Source organism: Arvicanthis niloticus, chromosome 2 (genome assembly GCF_011762505.2).
Source record: "Arvicanthis niloticus isolate mArvNil1 chromosome 2, mArvNil1.pat.X, whole genome shotgun sequence".
Lineage (NCBI taxonomy): Eukaryota > Metazoa > Chordata > Mammalia > Rodentia > Muridae > Arvicanthis > Arvicanthis niloticus.
In genome coordinates this window covers 74,592,208-74,612,941 of record NC_047659.1, presented here as the reverse complement: position 1 = coordinate 74,612,941, position 20,734 = coordinate 74,592,208, and the positions used below count along the sequence as shown (strand labels likewise).

At 46.1% G+C, this 20,734-nt stretch overlaps 1 protein-coding gene across 4 annotated transcripts in view; it reads left to right on the top strand.

The window, feature by feature from the left end:
* The window catches only part of Ldlrad3 (low density lipoprotein receptor class A domain containing 3), a 234,752-nt gene that overhangs the window by 57,608 nt on the left and 156,410 nt on the right, over positions 1 to 20,734 (top strand). For 2 of the 4 annotated variants that reach the window (XM_034496668.2, XM_076929338.1), the window contains exon 2: positions 8,962 to 9,012. In XM_034496668.2, the coding sequence (XP_034352559.1) occupies positions 8,962 to 9,012 (51 nt within the window). Of the gene's footprint in view, positions 1 to 8,961; positions 9,109 to 20,734 lie in introns of all 4 variants that reach the window. The other 2 variants (XM_034496667.2, XM_076929337.1) reach the window with 1 other exon arrangement.

Here is a 20,734-nt window from a genome sequence, read left to right as displayed (position 1 = left end):
TCATCTAACATGCTTCCATCAGCAACATTGCCAGAGAGGTGGATTAGTGAGGCTCAAAGAGGGTAACTCACATAGCTTTCTATAGTTATTAGAGACTTTAACCTTTGAACTTGGGATGAATCTAAGTCTGATGATTCCTTACAGTAGAAAGGGGGGAGGTGAGCAAGGCCTGAAGGCTGGCTTCTCTTTGCTGCCCCTCATCCCAGGCTACCTCTCCTGTGCTCCACAGTGGCAAAAGCCTGGGAGCTCTATTTAGCAACAGGTAGCTTCTCTTGCCCTGCCCCCTCTGAGCCTCTTTCAGCTGAGCTTAGGGATGAGGAGGCAGAGGGGGTTCTAAGAAAGACTGTGTTGACTTAGTTCAGATGGAAAGCCTCTGACTTGGTGACTAGTCTTGATTATTTTTGCCTTTGGAATGCCATGGCTTAATATGTGGGTGGGTAAATCTGTCTGGTGGGATACACTTAGCTTTCCCTCCAGGATAGGCTTTTACCCTACAACTGTTGCTGCCTTTCAGAAAATGAAAAGAATTCAGAACAGAGGAAAGCTCTGAGATGGGCATCCTCACATTTGCCCTGTCTCCTGCACGGTGACACTTGTTCCCCTCATGTCTCGTTTCTTTCCAGTTGATGGGGATTTGAAGTTTAGGAGTATCGTCCGCAATTTATCTTCTATAGGTCTCCTGAAATTAATTTATTCATGAAATGTTTTAAAGCGCACAGAAAGTTATCTAGAAAAATGTCCAGCGAGCCATTTGCTCACCACCCGCCCTCCTGGGTTCTGCCGCTTGTCCCCCTGTGCTCATCTGTGCCCACATGTGCCCCTGACCCTGCCTGCCAGAGGTGACCATGACCTTGACCAGGGTAGTCATCCATCACACCCGTGTCCCCTTAAAGTGCTCTTTTCTGAGCTTAGCATGGGTTCTGCAGTTTGCCTTTTCACTTCCTGTTACGTTTCACAGATTTAGCCATGCAAATTCACTTTACCCCCGTTCATTCCACAAAAGTCCTGGGTGCTTGTGAACTCTGGGAAAAGGTGTGTGCTTTTCTCTGTTCTCCCTCTGATGAACATGTGGTGGTGGTGGTGGTGGTGGTGGTGGTGGTGTGTGTGTGTGTGTGTGTGTGTGTGAGAGAGAGAGAGATAGAGAGAGAGAGAGAGAGTGAGAGAGAGAGAGACAGAGAGAGACAAAGAGAGACAGAGAGACAGAGATAGAGACAGAGAGACAGAGACAGAGACAGACAGACAGCCGGACAGACATAAAGAGAGAGGCAGATAGAGACAGTAAGCTCCTAGCAGGCACATGTGTGGAGGACAACTCTTTTGGAGTAGATTCTGCTCTTCCTCCTCAGTGTAACCAAGGGTCTCTTGTGTTTTTGCTGTACTGCCTGTGCAAGCTTCCAGCCTGCTCTGTTCATGGGAACTCTGGCATCTGGATTTTAGCCTATTTATTTATTTATTTATTTATTTATTTATTTTCCAGGGGCTAGACTCAGGTCATCAGGGTTACAGGATTGTTTTTGTGTTTTGTTTGTTTATTATTATTATTATTATTATTATTATTATTATTATTATTATTATTATTATTACTTACTAGCTATCTTGCTAGGCCTGGTTTTGTGTCTCTTGTGCCTGTGCCTGTGCATACTTGTCTGCAGCCTAGGGGGATCATCTTGGACCTTGTGAGTTGCCGCCAGGTGCTCTTCAGAGTCCCCATGCCTGTGCCATGCCCTGTGCCATGCCTGGGTTCCTGGTGTTCTACCTCTTGCCCCTCGAGTGCCAGGCTTTAGGTTTTTGCAAGCCTGATGTGGTTGTGGATGGAGTGTCCTTGTTCCATTAGGCACTCTGTGACTACAGTAACTTAGCACCCCTCCTCACTGCTGTGGATGATGTCCAGCCCTGACTCTGATCACTGCATCCTTTGTGCTCTCTCATGCAGTTTTGCAAGAAGATTCTACATATTCACACTTTGTATCTTCTCCCAGTGGATGGGGTGTCTGAACCATGGTTATAGAATTTACCCAGTGACCTGGAACTTCACATTTTAATGCAGTTGTATTCAACTGCCTTTTCCTTTCGGCCTCTGCTTGTTTTGAGTCTTAGTTGAGAAATCCTTCATCATCAAGATGTGCTTTGGGGCCAGAATGAAGGTCATTTTGCTTTTCTGGCTCATTCCCTGGCTGGCATTGTGATATTACAGTCTTGTCTGCGGTTTGGGAGGGTGCAGGGGAAGGGGTAGTATGAGCAGATGGCCTGTTGTGGAATGGATCTCAGAGACTGTGGAGGTGGCTTCACTGATCTCTGGGTGCATGGCGATAAACTAGGGGCTGAAACACAGCTTTTCCTCTTGACCTCCGCCTGCTTCTAAGCCCGAGGGAAGGGGTGATTAGCTTTATCATAAGCCTCGTTTATCACCAGCTTGATGAAGTTGGTCAGAAAACTGCCCCCTCTCCTGACCTTCAGCTCAGCTTCACTGACCCCCCCCCCCCTTCTGTTGCTGCTGCTGAAAGCCGGCCAAGCAAAAGGTTGGGGGCGGGGCAGTCTGCACTTGGGGGCAGGGCTCATTGTACTGGGCTCCTGCCCCTCCTCTGTGTAGCCCACTCTTGGTGAGGACTTGGGTAAGCAGGAAAAGAGAACAATAGGAAATGGGTTCAAGCTCTGTGCCTCCCTCCCTTCCTGGGAATTTAGAAAAGCTTCATTCTTTGGGCCAGCGTCATTGATCCACTGTATTACATATGGCAAAGCAAGATTGAAGTTTAAGGCAGTTCAGATGAATTGATGTCAGAATTGGAAATTAATGCCTGTAGGAGTCAGCAGGTTCTTCTGTCCCCATACCGAGGTCAGCAGCCATTTGCGTGGTGTCTGGATCCCTGGCACTTGATTGTTGCTACAGACACAGGGCAGCAGAAGAACCGAGGTTCTCTGGAGCCAGGGAACCGTTTGGTAAATAGCAGCCTCTTTCTCATGAGGTGAGTGTGGTGGGGTGGACAGATGGCACAGTTGTAGGTTGGTAAGTGGTTGTACATGCCCATTATCTGTTGTCTGATGATTCCTGGTCTCCAGCCCTAAATCGTTACAAAGATGCAAAGGGCAGGTAATCTAAGCCTTGACTTTCATTACACAAGAAGTCCATTACCTCCAACCCCCATCCCAGAAAGAATCCTACTTTTCTCTGAGGTACACCTGGAAGACAGAAAATTACTCTTAATGATTTTGAAGATTTCAAAAAATTCCATCAGTGAAAGATTTATGAGATACTATTCTCTGTTTTAGATAGGTACCTATCCAATAACTTTAGCCCAGATTCGTGGCCTGCAGGACTGAAGTATTAGCTATCTGACCCTTTCTAGCTGTGTGACCTTGGGTGACTCTTGTCTTGGCATCTCAAGGACTGTTAACAGAGCCAGAGGAGGGACAAACCAAGGCTCTGGTGTGGCTCAGGGTTCAACTTATGGACATGAGACCTCATCCCAGTGGCTCAATAGCTTCCTGAAACAGGAACACCATTTCCACATGCTTTTCTTCATGAAGTGATGAATAAACATGAAAATATACATAAAAATATAAGCAGTAGCTTCAGCCCAAGAGGGCAGAGGTCCAGAGAAAAATAATTTGCAGAGCTGACTCCTTAGAGAAACTGTGAGTTCCTACACCTCCTCCTGACCTTCCCTTGCTTCCTGAATTCTGGCCACTGGCTTTCTTCCCTAGCTTGATTTGTAAGAAGAAAACAAAGCATCCGTCATCTTGGACCACTTCCTGGGAGAAAAAAGCCGTGAAGCTGTGTAATGGGCAGATGCTGGGCAGATGCTGGGCAGATGCTCACTGGGCTTGATCACTGCTAGCCTAGTGACCCTCTTTATCCTTAACTCTTTCTGAGCGCAATGGCATGTGATTAACATGTGATTTTCTTTCAGAGTCATGGATCATGTTTATATTATATATATCTGTGGATATAAAGGGTCAGCTGAAGTGTGGGGCCATGTTACACTTTCTCAGTGGTATGTCAGGGTAAATGGAGGCACAGTAGTGGAATGAGCTCATGGGGTAGAGGGAGTATAGATTAATAAGGCTTGAGGTGGCCTGCCTAAGCCCAGGTGCTTGGAGCCAGGCCAGACCCAGACATCCTTGTGTGACTGCTGCCTTCTTGGTGACAGCCAGCTGCTCCCATACCCAAGCTTGAACAGGAAGATATTTGCATGATGAGGACCAAATGGCTTTTGGAAAAATACACAGGACAGATGTCCGAGGTTCTGTTTAGTGCTCACACCACATGGGAACAGTCCAGAGTGGAAAGGCTCTTCGGACATGTTCTAAGTGTGCTTATAAACAAATCACTGAAGAAGAGCTCACTAGGTGATATTAACCTTGTGTAGGTGAGTGTATTGTGTATGTCCACGCAGGTGTGCCTGCATGTCTCAAGAAATGAGTCATGGAGAAAAGTGTGCAAAGGTGGTAGGGAAGCAAGGTCTATCAGAGATCTGTAAGTCTGAATGCTAAGCCGCATGTGTGGTACACAGATGAGTTTGTGTGTCTTGTTCTGTTCAGTGGTGCCCACAGATCTAGACAGTCAGGAAGCAAAGCACAAGAATGAAAGGCCACTGGGCAGAAATCGGAAAATGGAGCCTGCTGATTGTTTGCAGATGTCCATTCAGACTGCACCATGACGGATGCTGCTAGGGAGGGACGCTGAGTGGAGAGCAAGGAGAACTGCCAAAGGCCACCAGCTGTCAGGAGGAAATCCCCATTTCTCAGCTAGAAACGTCTGTGTCACTAGCTGAGTGTTCTGGATGATTTCAGCAGAGCGTAGCCCCAGCCGGAGTTTCTAGTTGTCCCAGTTTTGTTCCCCACATCAAATGAGAATTGTGGGCCAGGGGCTCTGGAAGAAGCTTTAGCAACAGGCTGCTGTCTTCTGCCCGACAAGGAAGGGCTTGGCTTTTACTTTTCCATTCGTGCACAGATGGTGCAGTTATTTTCAGTTAAGTGATGTTCTGCAGTGGAAACATGCAACTCCTTTTGGTTCTTAGTTTTAATGAAAGAATGAGAAGAGAGGAGGAGGAGGCCAACTTTGTGCTAATGCTGGTCATGTTTTTATTTAAATATGTTCCAAGACACCGAGGTGGGAGAAATATTGCTGCCGCTGGAATGCCTGGCTGTTGGACTGAAAAGGTTTCTAACCTCTTTATCTAGCAGACAGGATAGCGATCTACTTGTTCAGGTCCAGGTTCCCTGTATTCCTTAGTTTAACTGTGTCTGCACAGGTCCCACCCATGTGCTAGAGAAATGGGGTAAGGGCGATGGGGCATTCCCGGGATGGTGATCAATGTCATACCTGGTCTCCTTAGAGTTGTCAGAGATACTTATGGGAGATCTGGGAATGGTAGATGCCTGGGGTGCAGAGCTGAGAACAGAGCCTGTGCCTCTGGGTGTGGGGTGTGGGGTGTGTGTGTGTGTGTGTGTGTGTGTAGGGGTCATTCTACCTAGCAGGAACATTCCTCTAGAGGCAACCACTAACACAGGCTGGGATTAAGGGAAGCACAGGACAGGGACCAGAAGGATTAACAGAAGGACCAGCTTCAGGCTGGGTGCCTGGGACAGGTTCTCAGATTTGATGACTTATACTGGGGTCGAAGAATGAGCAGGAAGAGGATAGCTTATTGGATTAGATTTTTAGTACAATTGTGTGGCTTGGACATCAGAGATTTCTTGTCTCACAGTCAGGGAGAGATCTGAGATCCAGCTGTCAGCTGAGTTGGTTCTTATTCAGCCCCTACCGCTTGATTTACTGATGGCTTCCTTCTCTCTGTGTTTTCATGTTGTCTTTTCAGTGTGTATGTGTATGTGTGTGTGTTTGTGTGTGTTTTTGTGTGTGTGTGTGTGTGTGTGTGTGTGTGTGTGTGTGTGAGAGAGAGAGAGAGAGAGAGAGAGAGAGAGAGAAACAGAGACAGAGACAGACAGACAGAGAAAGCCCTAATTTTCTTTTCCAGTGAGGATACCAGTCATGTTGAATTAGGGCCCGCTCTAATACCTCATTTTAATGTATTACCTCTCTAAAGACAATGTGCTCCCATTATGAGATAGGCCTACAGCATAAAGTTTTAGGGGGAATACAGTGCAGCCCCAAACACCAGGGAGAAGATGGGCTGAACACTGTCTGCTAGGTCAGCCTGCCCCGTGTTTAGAAGCCTGGGGACAGGAATGACATTCATGTGATTAAGACACTGGTTCTAAAGGAGGAAGATGCAGGGGCTTCAGAGGCAAGGTCATGCCTCTGAAGAGTGAGAGCTCTCCACACCAGGAGGTAAGAATTCAGAGTTCCTGAAGGGCATAGAGACGGCATCAGCTGCATTGAAACGCTCACTTTGTGAGAAGAGAAGCAACTGGAGGGAGTGAGAACTGCTAAGCAGCAGGTATTCTGCTGCCTCAGCACTACTGACATGTCAAGCCAGATGGTTCTGTGTTGTGGTGTCTCAGTGGGTGGCAGATTAGGAGAAATGTAGCACAATGCATCTTCACTGTCTGAGCTGCACTTTCTTCCCCCAGACCCTTTCATGCAAAGTCACATCACAGTAGCACCTTACCCCTAGTCACAAAATGTCTCCATGCCCTGACTTACATTCCCACACAATTCTTCACTGTGTAGACTGCTGGTTGAAAAGGGGGCAAGAGGTAACTCACAGGAGCCACTAGGCCAGAGAGGCAGCTGGGCTGGGCTTGAGGGAGGTTAGAAAGACAAAATCAACAGGAGGATCTTCTCTGCTTTGGTTTCTTCTTAGGTGCTTACATTTGATGATGTCACTTTCCTAAGGCACTGGGTGGGGTACCCCTTGTGTGCTTAAGGGGACTCAGAAGAGCACGGAACATATTCACTAGGCAGGGTGTCCTGGGACTGGCAGGGCGTTTGTATGTAATGGACGTAAAGGATGGGATGAGTCGTCTCTGAACCCAACCAGCCACTCATCAAGTCCATGTGTTGCCAGCCTTCTTGACGCTCTGAGCAAAGTCTTTGGAATCTAATCTGACCAATTTTCTGGTTCTGGAAATCTGTTTATCAGAACAAGATTTCACAGTTGTAGAGACTTTTCCAGGGGGGTCTGTCTTGGAGGAGTTAGCTCTACAAAAGCGAGTCTAAGTGATTTCCAAACAAACCTGAATGACAGCTCTGTGTTCTGCAGCCCAGAGGAATCCCCTGCTGGCTGGTGACTCTCTGAGCAGTTGTTCTCGAACAGCTGGAGTGTGTGTAGGGGGTAGAGGGTAGGGTGTGGAGGTTCTGGGCTGAACATGTAGTGTCTGGCTAGAATCCAGAGTATGACTGCTGTCTGGACACCTCCCCATGGGCATCCAGGTCTCTCCCTGGAGATAATAAAGTTACTGTTCAGTCTCAAGGTTAGTGGTGACTTGTGGACTTGCCTTCACATATGTGCCTGTGTGAGTGTTTGGATTTCGGGGTCTGTGAAGTGCTTAAATATATATGTGTTTGTGTGCATCTAAGGGTCTCTATGCAACAAAGGAGTCAGCAATTTAATTCAAATTTAGTAAGAGATCCAGAGCCATGAAGAGTTTTCTAGGCAATAAATAAATAAATAAATAAATAAGCAGAATGGGGTGCGGGATGTGTGGAAGGATGGGAACCCTAACCTGGAGCTATTGCCTTTGGCAGAGCTTGTGAAAGGTCTTGAGTCTTGCTAGCTGGTTAGCCTTAGGCAGTTCCAGAAGGTTTTGCTCCAATCACCACAGTGTCAGTAAAGTATCTAGTGTGCATCTGTCCATTTCTAGCCCTGGAGGAGGAAGCCCTAACTGTGTATCTTTTCATCATAGCTCAAGTGTCTGGTCAAAAATGCCCAATGAATGTCTGCTGAATGACTCAAGTGGGGTCAGAGCTGCAGTGTGATGGCTGACTGGTCTTTTTCTCATTTTCCTCAAATATCCTTTTACTTCTTGGTGGCTACCTATCTTCTAGTCTTTGATTATACTGGCTCAGCTCTATCTGACTCATCAGATCTTGGCTCCCTGGAAAATCCACCCCCCAAGGTTCAAGGTGGATGAGTTCTGCACCTTCCCTTACCTTCTATCATTAGGTCTGTTTAATTTCCTGCCTAAGGGCAGTGCTGGGTAGGGCCCTTGACATTTTATGATTGTTCAGTGGACTTGAACCTGAACCTTGGGATTCGGTTTTAAACCTTCGGTGACTCTTGAATAGTATAGTGTTCAGAGTAGTCTCCTGGGGGGTTAGCAGGCCTAAGTACAGGTTTCATCTTGGCTTTTTCTACCTGCACAGTGTCAGGCAGACTGATTTGTAGATTGAGGTATACTGTTTCTTGGAGGGAAATGATCTGATATTCTTGCCAACTTGGTCCCAATTCAAGGACTCTGTGATTGCAGGGGTTGTGAGTCTGAGTCCTGGGCTATTTGAGGTCTAGTACATATTCCTATCTGAAACTTTTAAGTTTTAGCTGTTGCTACTGGCTAGGAAAGAACATTTGGGTTTCCTTACCAATTTGTGTGTGTGTGTGTGTGTGTGTGTGTGTGTGTGCGTGTGTGTGCGCGCGTGTGCGCGCGCAGGCAGATAATTATGGAAAGAAAGTTACAGGCAGTTGTGAGCTGCCAGATTTGGTTACTAGAAACTGAACTCTGTTCCCCTGGAAAAGCCACAAGTGCTCTGACTAATTGAGCTATGTCTTCAGCCTCCTTTCTCATAGACCTGCATGAGAGAAATAGGCATCTGTTATATGCTAGACACAGAATGCTTCCTTTGTATTGCTCCAGCTAGTGCCTTCAGTTTCTCTGCATTGAAGTGGGTCGAGGCATAAGTGCATCTCATAGGTGAGGAAACAGACCTAGAAAAGCAAAGATAGCTCGTGGAGGTCTTCCCTAGTCTGAATGAACATCAGTCTTGCCAGCTAGCCCAGGTCTCAGGCCTGCCTGTGATCATTATGCTTGCCTTCTGACTATATGTTCTCTCTCTCACAGAGAGCCAGCTGCTCCCTGGGAACAACTTCACCAATGAGTGCAACATCCCAGGTAACTTCATGTGCAGCAACGGGCGGTGCATCCCAGGCGCCTGGCAGTGTGATGGGCTGCCTGACTGCTTCGACAAGAGTGACGAGAAGGAATGCCGTGAGTGGCTGCCTGTGGTTGTGGGTGGGGCTGGATAAGGGTGGAATTCCAGGCCAAGAACAGGAGGTCCAGTTTGGCTTGGATCTTGTGCACTGTTTGCTGTGAGCTACTGGACCAGCTGCCCCTTTGCCTTGGAGCAGTGTGGACCGTGCAGAAGTGTAGTATGACAGAGGATCCCATGCTTGCTTGGATTAACAGAAGGAACTCTCATCAAGCTCTAGGGATACCTTTCCTGGATGCTACTCTCACCTTTAGAATCCAGGCATTATACTCTGTGGTGCCTCTCAGTTTGCAAGGACCATGTCTGGCTGCCTTGGTCCATGGCTGGAGACTTATCTATGAATGTGTGGTAGAGTTCTCCCAATGATTCTGTAAGATCCAGTATTATATACTGAGTGGATATGTGCTCATATCTCTGTGCTGCGTTACCTCCTTTGCTCTGTAGAGAGTCACAGTCTGGATCTTCACTGGATCATCCCTTTTCAGTGAGTATCAGCATGGTATGGACTCTCTGGTCCCCTCTACCCCATCTCTTTCTTTAGCATCTTGTCCATTTTGTGCTCTGAAACATGCTTAAGATCTGGCTTAAGGATAATCCACAGGAGAGGAGGGGCCGGGATGTCCATTGAAAATCTCCCTGTCCTGAGGAGTCTTTCTTCTTCCCTTGAGTTGGTCTCTGCACAATGAGCTTGGCTTGAGGTCACCTCCCTGGCATCCTGGCAGGTAGGCAACCTCAGGAGGTATGGCCCTGGCTCATTAGATGAGCAGCTGCTATGGAACTACACATCTCAGCTCCGTCATTGGCTTTGGCAGCCAGGCCAGGTGGCATTTCTGTTGGGAGGACTCTCTGTTCTGGCTCTCAGTCAGCTGTGGCTCTGGGAGGCAGCTGAGGACAAGGTACTGGAGGATAGGAACTTGAACTTTTATTGGAACCTTTCTTGGGTTTGAGGTTCTGTCTGTTGATGCACAAGAAGGAGCACTGGGTTTGGAGCCACTTACGGCAGCTAGATACTTGCTTCCTAATAGTGTGAAGACATGCTGCCCATTCTGAGGTTGACCTCTCACCTGCATGGGATATGGTCCCTGCCATGCCTATTTCTGCCCTTGAGAGAAGGTTTGGGGAGGAGAAAACTGGGGAGACTTGGAGTCTGTATTAGACTTTGTTATGTGTGGTTTTTCTCATTAAATTGTTAAACCTCATACATTTTTAATAATAATATTATTATTATTTTTCCTTAACTTTTAAAAAAGTTATTAGGTCTCTGTCACTGTTTCCTTGCTTCTAGCATAACTTTAAAACTTCTAGAAATCTAACATTTTAAAATTGAGTTTCAAGTGTGATAGAATGTGTGAGGCCTGTCATCGGCCTGCCTTTACGGAACATTAAACACCCTATAAGAATATAGAGTTACCATTTTCAGGACACTGTGTGCCTTTGAACAGCAGTAGATATAGCCTGTCATTAGCTGGCGGGTGATACTCAGCTCATGAATGTGTAAAGGAATGCAGGATTAGCAGCTCGTCCAGCCCCACCTCTGTTAGTAGCAGCTGTGCCACATTACTGACTTCTCTCGAAGTCTCTGCCGTCTCTGGGTACAGTCTAGCATGTGAGAATTCCTGCAGAAATGGGAAGAGGTGGTGGAGAGAGACTGTTGTAAACAAGGCTTGTGTCAGCAGCTGCTTGGAGCTTGGTTTGGTTTGGAACAGGCTTATTCCTGGTATCCTCCACCCTAGCCCCCCAGGTGTGACCGGTGCCCAACAGGCATTTGCTTAAAGTTTGATGCAAACGTAATTAAAATTTTTTACTATATTTACAAATGCATTGTCTGCCCAGTTTTGCATTCAATGGAGAAAACAACTCTTGCTTAGGTATTAAAGGGAAGTGGAAGTCCCTTTTCTAAGAGACATTGAGCTTTCCCTTGAGCTGTCTTTCGTAATCTTCTCCAGCCGTGGAGCTGAGGTGAGATTTGGAGGAAGAGCATCCTGACTCAGGCATGATCCTCTCCTGCATCCTTAGGAGAATATGTAATCTATAGCAACCGTTGGTGGGATTAAAGAACATTCTTTACCCCGAGAAGACCCCAGATTTGTCATGTCTTAATGGAGCAGCAAGGTATCTAATTGTGAGCACCGTGGTGATGATGTCTGACAGTGGAGATCTCACCCCCATTCCCATTACCGGGGACTGGATACTCAGAAACGAGACTGTGCTGAAGGGCGGGGGCTTTTCCTGCCTGTGCCCACAGACTGCCCACTTGTTTTGCTGAAGGTCTCCACTGGCTTGCTTTCACTGGCCAGGAGCAAAGTCTGGGACTTATTTTAGTCTTGGCAGTGTTGAGTAATATCTTTAAAATAAACTCTCTCTTCCTGGTTATTTTAATAGTTGAGAGAAGTTCATGTATTTTACATTTTTAATTTTTTAATTAACGAGGTAGAATGCTTATATTTCTAGTTATTAGTTGTATTTCTTTGTAAGGTATCTGTTGATGAATTGAAATTAATTCTCACCTGGGTATTAACTGTTGTGCAGAACGCCTCTGGAGGACCTCCCTCCTAGAGCTGGGGTTCGGAGGCTTGTTTTGATGTGCTTCTAGTATATTTCTGTTCTTGGCTAGTGAGTTGCCCTGAGTGATCAGTTTATTCAAATGGCTTTTCATGTCTTCCGTCTGCTTTCTGTGGCTATAAAATGATGAGACATACATTTCAGGATATGCTGTGTGTCCATGAGAGCGCTCCTTTTGAGGAGCAACAGTGAGTATGCGCTTGAGTATCCTAGGCATCGTGCTGAGCTGGGCACTTTATGTCCTAGGAAGTCACTGAGTTGTCAGGGAAAGCTTTACTGGGAAGGAGCTGTTGTCACAGAGGCACAGTAAACACACAGAGCTTGCATGTTGGCCCTGTAAGACCCCATAGCCTTCCTCCATCCGAGACTCGAAAAGGTCTTTTTTGTTGTTGTCTACCTGTGTAGGTGTCTCTTAGCTGATCTTGTGGGTCTGTATTACCCTTGGTTCTATGTTACCTGTATTGTGTTTGTTATAGTTAACAGAACTTCCTGCAACTAATACAGAAGATAATTGGCTTATAAAGAAAGGGTTATTTTGGAGTTTTCGAGCTTTTACTTTAGGACCCAGTTGGCTCTGCTGCCTGTGGAAGATAATGTGTCATGGTGAGAGAGTGCACAGTGAAGTAAACCTCATGACTAGGAAGCAGAAAAAAGAATGAGGAGGAAGGGCCTGGAGTCTCATCATCCTCATCAGGGACACACCCCCAATGGCTTAAAGGCTTCCCAGTAGACTATCTCTTTAAAGAGCTATTACTTTTAATTGTGTGTGTGTGTGTGTGTGTGTGTGTGTGTGTGTGCATGTGCTTGCACTTGCATGTTTGCATGTAGCCAGGTGCCTGTGGAGGCCAGAGGGATGGGGGTGCTGCCAGTCAAACTCAGGTCCTCTGGAAGAGTAGCAAGTGCCCTTAACTGTCCCATCATATCACTAACCCTGGACCCACCTCTTCAGGCTCCATCACCTCCTAATCCTGCCACTAAAACTTTAACACTTGAGCCTCTGAGGGACATTCAGGATCTAAACTATAGGAAAAATCCAACACATCAATAATGTTTTTCTACAGTAATGATTTTTAAGGTGGCTATTAGTCCTGTGGGCGTCTGAAGCCTTTTCCTAGGAGCAAAGTGTCATTCCCAATGCTAAAGCAGAGACACAAATATCTGGAGCAGAGAGCCTTGAGACCTTCCTGTTCTGCCATGGCTTTCACTATTGTGTCTGTGTCACGACAAACTTGGGGACAGGTTAATGTTGGAGAGGGGTTCCTTCTCACAAGTGGGATTATTTCTCCTTGGGAAAATTGCATTGTGTCTTTGGTCACATGTGGGACTTTTATCATCTCTGACTTGTGCCTGGGTGCATGCATGTCTATCTAGTATGGGTGTGGAGGAGGAATTAAAAGATGTTAAATGCAAACATTTTAATGAATCTCCAAAACCAGAGACGTGGGGAAGTGGGTGCAGACTTGGAATCAGGATTCTACCTGCCCTCAGTGTACCCAGCACTTGCTCAGGCAAGAAGATGGCGGAAGAACTTGACCGTTTTCAGCAGCAAGTGTGGAACCCTGGTCCCCAAGAAGTGTAAGGGGGAGTCCTCCTCTTTTTTTGTCACTGTCCTAGGCTTCTGCTTCTAGGTGGCACCACATGTAATGGTTTCTTTTAAACCAACTGCTTCTAAGTTAGCATGGACTCAGGGCAAGCAGAGGAAAAAGTGGTGTTTGACTTTGCAAGCTTGAATGGAAATCTGGCTATTTCACTAAGGTGCCTACTAATGGCCTCACATGCACAAAGATGGGAATCCAGGCTTGTCATGGGCTGCATACAGTGTGTAAGCAGGGAGCCTTTCAGTGAGTTGTGGGATGCAGCTACAGTAGAATGGATTTTCCCCTTTCAGCTGTGTCAAAACAGAATTGCCAAGCCACCAATATTTTGAACCAAGTAGTGCCACCAGCATTGTTAAACTTCCACAGCATGGTGCCTCTGGATTCACCTTGCTTTGTGTTGGAGAGTAGCAGAATGGATTTGGCCTTGCTTGGTGATGAGGTTTAGTAGAACAGATTAGTTATTTTTCTTGCTGTTGTGACCAAATACCTGACAGACCGCACAGAAGGGAGGAAGGGGCCATTGCTCCCTGCTTCGGAGGGTTCAGGCCGTCATGCTGGAGAGGGCATGGGGGAGACGTGTGCTTTATATCCTGGTAACCAAGAAGTGGGACAGAATACAGGAAGAGCCAAGGCAAGATGTCATCCCTAAGAACCATCCCCTGTGACGTCGTCTAGCTAAGCCTCACTTCCTGCCTTTCATTGCTCTTAGTAAGGACATCATATTCATTACGAGTTCATCATGAGATCAATCCATTGATTAGGTCAGAGAACTCATAATCTGATGTTCTCTGAAACCCCTCCTCACAAGATGTACCCGAGGTGTGCTTTACTGAGCTTGCAGGCATTTCTTAACCCACTGGAGTTGACAGTCACAAGTAAGCATCACAAAGACATAATTGAATTAAAGTGAGGTCACAGAGTGGGCCTTAAACCATCACAGCTGAAGTCCTTCCGAGAGAGAGAATTTGGACCCAGATACCAAGAGACAGAAGATGATGTAAAGCCATAGGGAGAAGAAGGTCATCTGAAAACCACGGTGAGAGGCTAGGATCTGTCCCTGTGTCTCATATCCATTGATTTTGGACATCTGTCCTCCAGAAATTTGGAAAAATAAGCTTCTGCTGTTAAAGCCGTTCAGTCTGTGGAATTTCGCTACAGCCACCCTTGTATACCAGCACAGCCATGACTCATCACTATTGTGTTTTAAGTGTCACCTAGAGATGCATGCGTGTCAACACTCATGAACCGTGATGGCTTTCACAGGCACCAGCTTCTGCCTTCTCAGTGGTTTGAACATAAGAGCGTGTTCAGATCTTTACTCCCAGTATCCAAGAACATTCCCTAACTTGGAAATGGGGTCACTGCAGATGTGAGTACTTAACATGAGGTCATATTACAGTAAGGAGAGCCCTTGTTGCAATCTGAGTGGTGTTCCAAGAAGATAAGGTGAGGAAATGAGGGAGGGATACCTTCTGACAACAAGGATCGAGTGGGAGGGTGATGCAGCTGCCAGCCAGGGATGCCAGGGATTCACCATGTTCCCTAGAAGCCAAGGTGGGGTGAGGGAGGGAATCCAGCCAGAGTCTCTGGGGGAACTGAGGCCCCGATGACCACTTGATCCTGTTGTACAACCTCCAGGGTTTTCATGTACATAGTCCATTCCATTGGTGGAACTTTGCAGTTGCTGCCCTTGAAGAGGAGTCTGCTAACTTCATGGGGGATCACTAAAGGCGCTAGTACTCCTCTGGGCTAACCTGGAAGCAGTGGACATAGGTCTCTTTTCACTAGCTTGCCATGCTTGCCTCATCTCTCGGGGACAGCCCTGCTCTCTGTTTCTGCTTGAGTATCTGCCCTGTCACATGTGAACTATCCCTGTTCCTGCAGATCTTCTCTGGCTAGCCATAGTGAAGTACTGGATTCCACAGGCTTCTGAAGGAGTTGAGCTTCTGACAACAGAAGTAGCCCACAGAATGGCTCAGAGACAGATTGTGGTTTCATGCTGACCCATGTGTACACTCTTGTGTGCTCTTTCTTTCCTATTTGTGTTATTTTGCTATATGTTTGTTTTTACATACCTCTGGTAACTTAGTCATGTCCGGACCCTCAGGTTCTTCCATCCCTAAGGTAAAATCATATATCCTACAGTTCAGAACAGGGCTTGAGGGCCAGACTATGTTAGGTTCTCACAGCCCCTAAGACTCTCGGTGCTACTATACTTTTTTTTTTTTTAATTAAGATTTATTTATTTATTTTATGTATATGAGTACAGTGTAGCTGTCTTCAAACATACCAGAAGAAGGCATTAGATCCCATTACAGATGGTTGTGAGCCACTATGTGGTTGCTGGGAATTGAACTCAGGATCTTTAGAAGAGCAGTCAGTGCTCTTAACTGCTGAGCCATGTCTCTAGCTGTACTATACTTTGCTCAGCATATACTTTCTCATCTATAAGATGGGACCATCTCTGCACCATCTTCACCAGAGGGCATGTTCAAATCATTCATTGCATGGTGTAATCAGAAAGAAGCTGGTCTTGTATAATAGGTACTGTGGCTGCGGTAACTGTACTATCCACCGCAGAGTAAGCAGACACTAGGTCTGTTTGGCATGAGCAAAGTTTTCAGTAAATTCTAGGGGACTCTTTTACTTGTTGTGCTGGTGATGGTATGCCCAGCATGGTGTGGTCAGCCGCTGTCTCCACATGCCCCTGCCCCTCACCTTCCTATACTACAGTAAGTGAGGCTCTGCTGCAGAACCGGCTTTATTTCCTGGCTCAATATCTGTTGTTTGAGGGAGTCTTTAGCCACCCAGTGTTGAAATGTCCTTCAGCTTAGCTCTCCAGAGAGCCAGCCGGATACCCAAGCTGGTGCCAGAGAGAAAACGAACAAATATTTGCAGACCTGAGTTGAGTGTGGCGACTGAGAAGGCACTTCCTCTTGGTGGAACCTCCTCTGCATTCTTCCCAGAGTCTCAGTGAACCTGGAGTGAACCTGGAGTTGTCCCCAACTGCCAGAGTGGCTGTAATTGGCTTGTTCTCAGAGCTGAGAATACTTCAGTAGATTTGGGTGGTTGTGTTCTGCTTTGTGACCTGTAGTCTTCTCCAGTACCTGTGATGTGGAGACCTTTTACTTCACATGCTGGCTTGAAATCATTTTAAAACTTGGTGCAGAAGCCCTCTCTTTCTGCCCCACACTTGCATTTTATACCTGTACAGCCACTGTGAGAAAAGATTCTTAGTTCCGATGTTAGAATTCCTTGTTCCTAGGTAGGACCTGCCAGTCACCTATAGATGAACACGTCCAGGTTGTCAGGCTTCCTATAAATCTTGTCTCTTGCAACCGTTTTTTAAGAGATCCTGGTACTTCTGTTTTTCTTTTTCCCAAAAGATGCCAGCAGTTTTGCACCAAGTTTTTTGTTTGTTTGTTTGTTTTAAAGACCAAGTGCTCCCCAGCTCCCTGGACGTAGCAGTTTCTTAGTACTTCTAGAGCACAGTATCACAAGCTGGATGACACAAAGCAGCGCTTTCACAGTTTTGGAGGCTAGAAGTGCAAAGTCTGAGTGTGAAGTGTGCTCTCCATGGAGGATAGAATAAATATAAATATATTTAAATTGGTTATATTACTCTTTCTTCTGTCATCTTGGCTCCTCCACTTCTGTGATGCGGACACACTCAGTGTGCTAGTTTGTGAGAATGTAGCCTGGCAAAGCTGTGCTTTTCTCAGCCATGGGTAAGCATCGTGCTGGAGATGAAATACACCCACACCATCACCAGCTTTCTGCCTTCCAGCCCTGCCTACACACTGCGATGGCTGGAACTGGATGTCCCTGCCAGTTCAGGGCTTTTAAGTCCAGTGTGTTTGCCTTGCTCAGAATATGGGTTAGCTGCTAATCTTTATAAATTGGAAGCTCACACATGAAAATTGGGCTTATCAGACTTTCTTTCTTTCTTTCTTTTTTTTTTTTTTTTAAAAGGGAGAGGAACAAAAGAGAGATTTAGCACTAGAATCTGAACTTGCCAAAACAAACAAACATCCCCCCCCAAACCAAACCAAAAAACCACACTTCTCATCTGCCCTGCATTTCAACTCCTTGTTTATCTGAAGGCCCTCAAGATGGCTGTAGTTGTAAGATGGATGGTCCCTTCCATATGTTCTGATGGAGTCAGGAAACATGCAGTCCTCGATTGACCACCACAGTGTTTTAGTCTTCATTGCACATAAAGCAGTGACATTCTCTGCCATCAGCACCATCTTGGGCTGATGATGTCAGATGTTTCAGCCTAGGGTGTTGAACATTCCCAGCAGATAAATGCACCTTGTGTGCACGCCTTCCTTAGGGTGTTGGGCAGGCAGGATGAGAGTCCACACGTACAGTGGGAGGGACCTGTTGTGTAGCCACATTGTCTGTGTCACATCCTAGCTCCATCTTGTGGAACTATGGTGTCTGGGCAAGACACTGCCTTGCTGTTCTTTCAATTCCATGGGCATTTGGGGAAAACAAAATAGAGCCCAAACTTTATTTCACATCCTCCCATCAGCAGCTGGCATACTAGGAACACTGACTGAACTGTTACTGGCAGAAGGGTCACTTCCTGGCATAGATTCCTCACCTGCCCTTGGCTAGCCACTTCCCATTTTGGAGCTTCTGCTTCTTAGTCTGTGAAATTGAAACAGGACAGAGTGAGAAAACACAGGAAGGATGTGTGATACTTAACAAGATAGACTTGCCTATCTTTCCTTTTCTGTCTGATACTTAACAAGATAGACTTGCCTATCTTTCCTTTTCCAGGGTTACAGTTTATGTTTTGTAAGAAGAAGTCTCTAGGGTGGCCAGAGAATTTTAATGCAGGTTCTCACATGCTTTGTTAGGCATCAAACATGGATAATTATTTAGAATCTAAGTTAAAGAAGGTAAACTGATTTGAACCATCATGAATGTTCAGAGAAGACAGTACATAGGCAAGAATAGGCATCTCTCCTTCCCAGAGCCATTTGCTGGAGATAGAATAACTGAATTTGTGATATGAGGTGCTCAGGTGATTATAGTTCAGCTCCAGGTAAGGGATTCACATCGATGGCAGTGGTCCATCTTCAGCTCACACTGGGCCATCTCCTACCACCTGGAAGGTGAGAAGCATAGCTCTCTACCAGGAGCCTCTGTTCCCTCTCCCTTGGAGCTGGGACAGAAGACTCCAGGCTTTGGTTAGGGAAGAGATGAGCTGATCTGTGGAATGAAAGCTGCCAGGAGGTTAAGAGAAAACCAGGAGGCATGTACTGGATTTTGTGTCACCATGAAAAGACCAGGCTCTTAGGCACAGAGCATCGTAATTTGGGCACAGTTGTTTATTATTATCGTTAATATCTGTTACCATCATCATCATTATTATTGCTATTATTATTACTATTATATCAAAGCTGCTTGTCTCATATCCCTGCCCATGCCCTTCTAGCCCTGTTCTGGTGATGACAGGGTAATTGGACATGATGTACTAGAACATGACCAAGATCCTTTCAGCTTTCTGCATCTCTCTAGGTAAAAGCTGTCCTTTGAAACCTGTCAGGAAACTTGCAGTTTAAATGCTGGCACTGTCACACCACACTTAGCAATGTGGAGTCATCTTTTAAATCAGCTCTTCACTTCAATTTGCCTCGTCCCATCTCCTGCCCCTCCTGCTTCAGCAAGCTCCACTGTTATCAGCATGGTTCTGCCTATGAGAGAATCCTAAGGAAATGGTTTGTATCTAGGGGCAGGTTCACATTCCAGTGCGTCTGGAGTAAGCATGGCCATGTCCACCTGGGCCCTGGTCATTTGGGCAAGCTCCCGTTGCCAGGACTTGGCTGTAACTGCAAAATACAGTCAATGGTAAAAGGCCCGGTAATTGCTAATAAAACTTAAATGGCTACAAAATTACAGAACGGAGAAACAAAATTCTTTTTCCTGGCACATCCAGACCAGTCTTGTGGATCTGAGTTAGGCTGTGACAGTATAGTTTTTTTTTTTATTTTGTTTTTTAATTCAGACTCACACTTTGGGCTGTGACACGGCTCATGTGCAATTGCTTAATGGATTTTTTTTTTTTAAATCTAGAAACAGATGAGAAAAAAATAATTTTACAAAGATAATGTGGTGCATTCTTATAATGTAGACACGATTAGAGAGTCTCTAATTTATTTTTACAATATCAATATTATACACAATGTGCTGTGATTGCATGCAACCCCCACTGCCCTCTCTCACCCTCTTTTTGACTTACTGACTCCCTTCTTTGCAACCAGACCCCTCCTACCCTCATGTCTACCCTTTCCTTTCTCTCCCAGGGATAGTGTCTGAGCCTGGCACCTACAGAACTGATCAAAAGCCTCTGGCTAGACTGGCATGGTGGCCTGTACCTTTAATCCTGGCACTTGGAGGCAGAGACAGGAGAATCTCTGTGAGTTCAGGGCCAGCCTAATCCACATAGTGAGTTCCAGGCCAACCAGGCTACATACAGAGACCCTATCTTTAAAACAAATTGTCTGTGATTAGAGACATTATAGACCCTAATAGACTTGCCAAGTAGACAAGTAGTCAAAACTGCCTTCTAAGTATTTATGTTTATGATGATAGATTAGTGCATCTTTTAGCCTTCATCAATAAAGCCTCTTCCCACAGTGGGCAAAGGTCCATGTGGGAACCCATAACTGGTCAAAGTAATGATGACAGGTGACTACTCTATGCTTTGCCCCAAATGGGGAATCTGTGTCATTTCATACAAAACCCAGTGGACATCATGGAAGAGAGGCAGGTAGCACTCTGGGAACCAAAGGATGAGGAGTGTGGTAGACGTCGTCTTCTGGATATGGCATGACCATTGCTCAGGAGCACATAGCAGCTGTGACTTCCTTCGTGGGGGTTGGGATGGGGATGGAACTAGTGTCTTGTGGTGTGGTTCTTAGTTTTCTCGTGAGCTGGGCTGGGAAGGACGGAAGTGAGGCACTGTGATGTCAAAGGCAAACTGTGAACCCTTTTTTAGAAAGCAGCTCAGGAACTTGTGACTCTTGATGTTGTCCCACAAAATCTCAGCAGAGTCTTAAGTGTAAAAGCCTGTCATGTGGTGTGGAGGGAAGGGACAGAAACAAGTGACACACACATATTTCATGTGCAGCAGGAACCGCAGAGCTTCAGATTAATTTCATATTAAAATACAGAGTCTGCCTTCCTCAGGAGTGAGACATTTGCATGTGCCTGAGACGCTTATTTCTGCCGCCCAGGCCCTTTATTTTGGGAGAATGCGTGTGGGGATGCAGACAGGCAATGTTCCAGATTTAGCTGGGGCTTGAAGTATGCAGGATCGGAAGCCTGGCTTGGCTCCTACTGTTGCTTAGTAGTCAGAAGTGCTCTTTGCCTCTCCTTTTGGGATCAGGTGACACAGTCCAGAAAGTTTACTGAGCTCCCCAAGGAGGTGGGGCAAATAGACCCCCTGCTT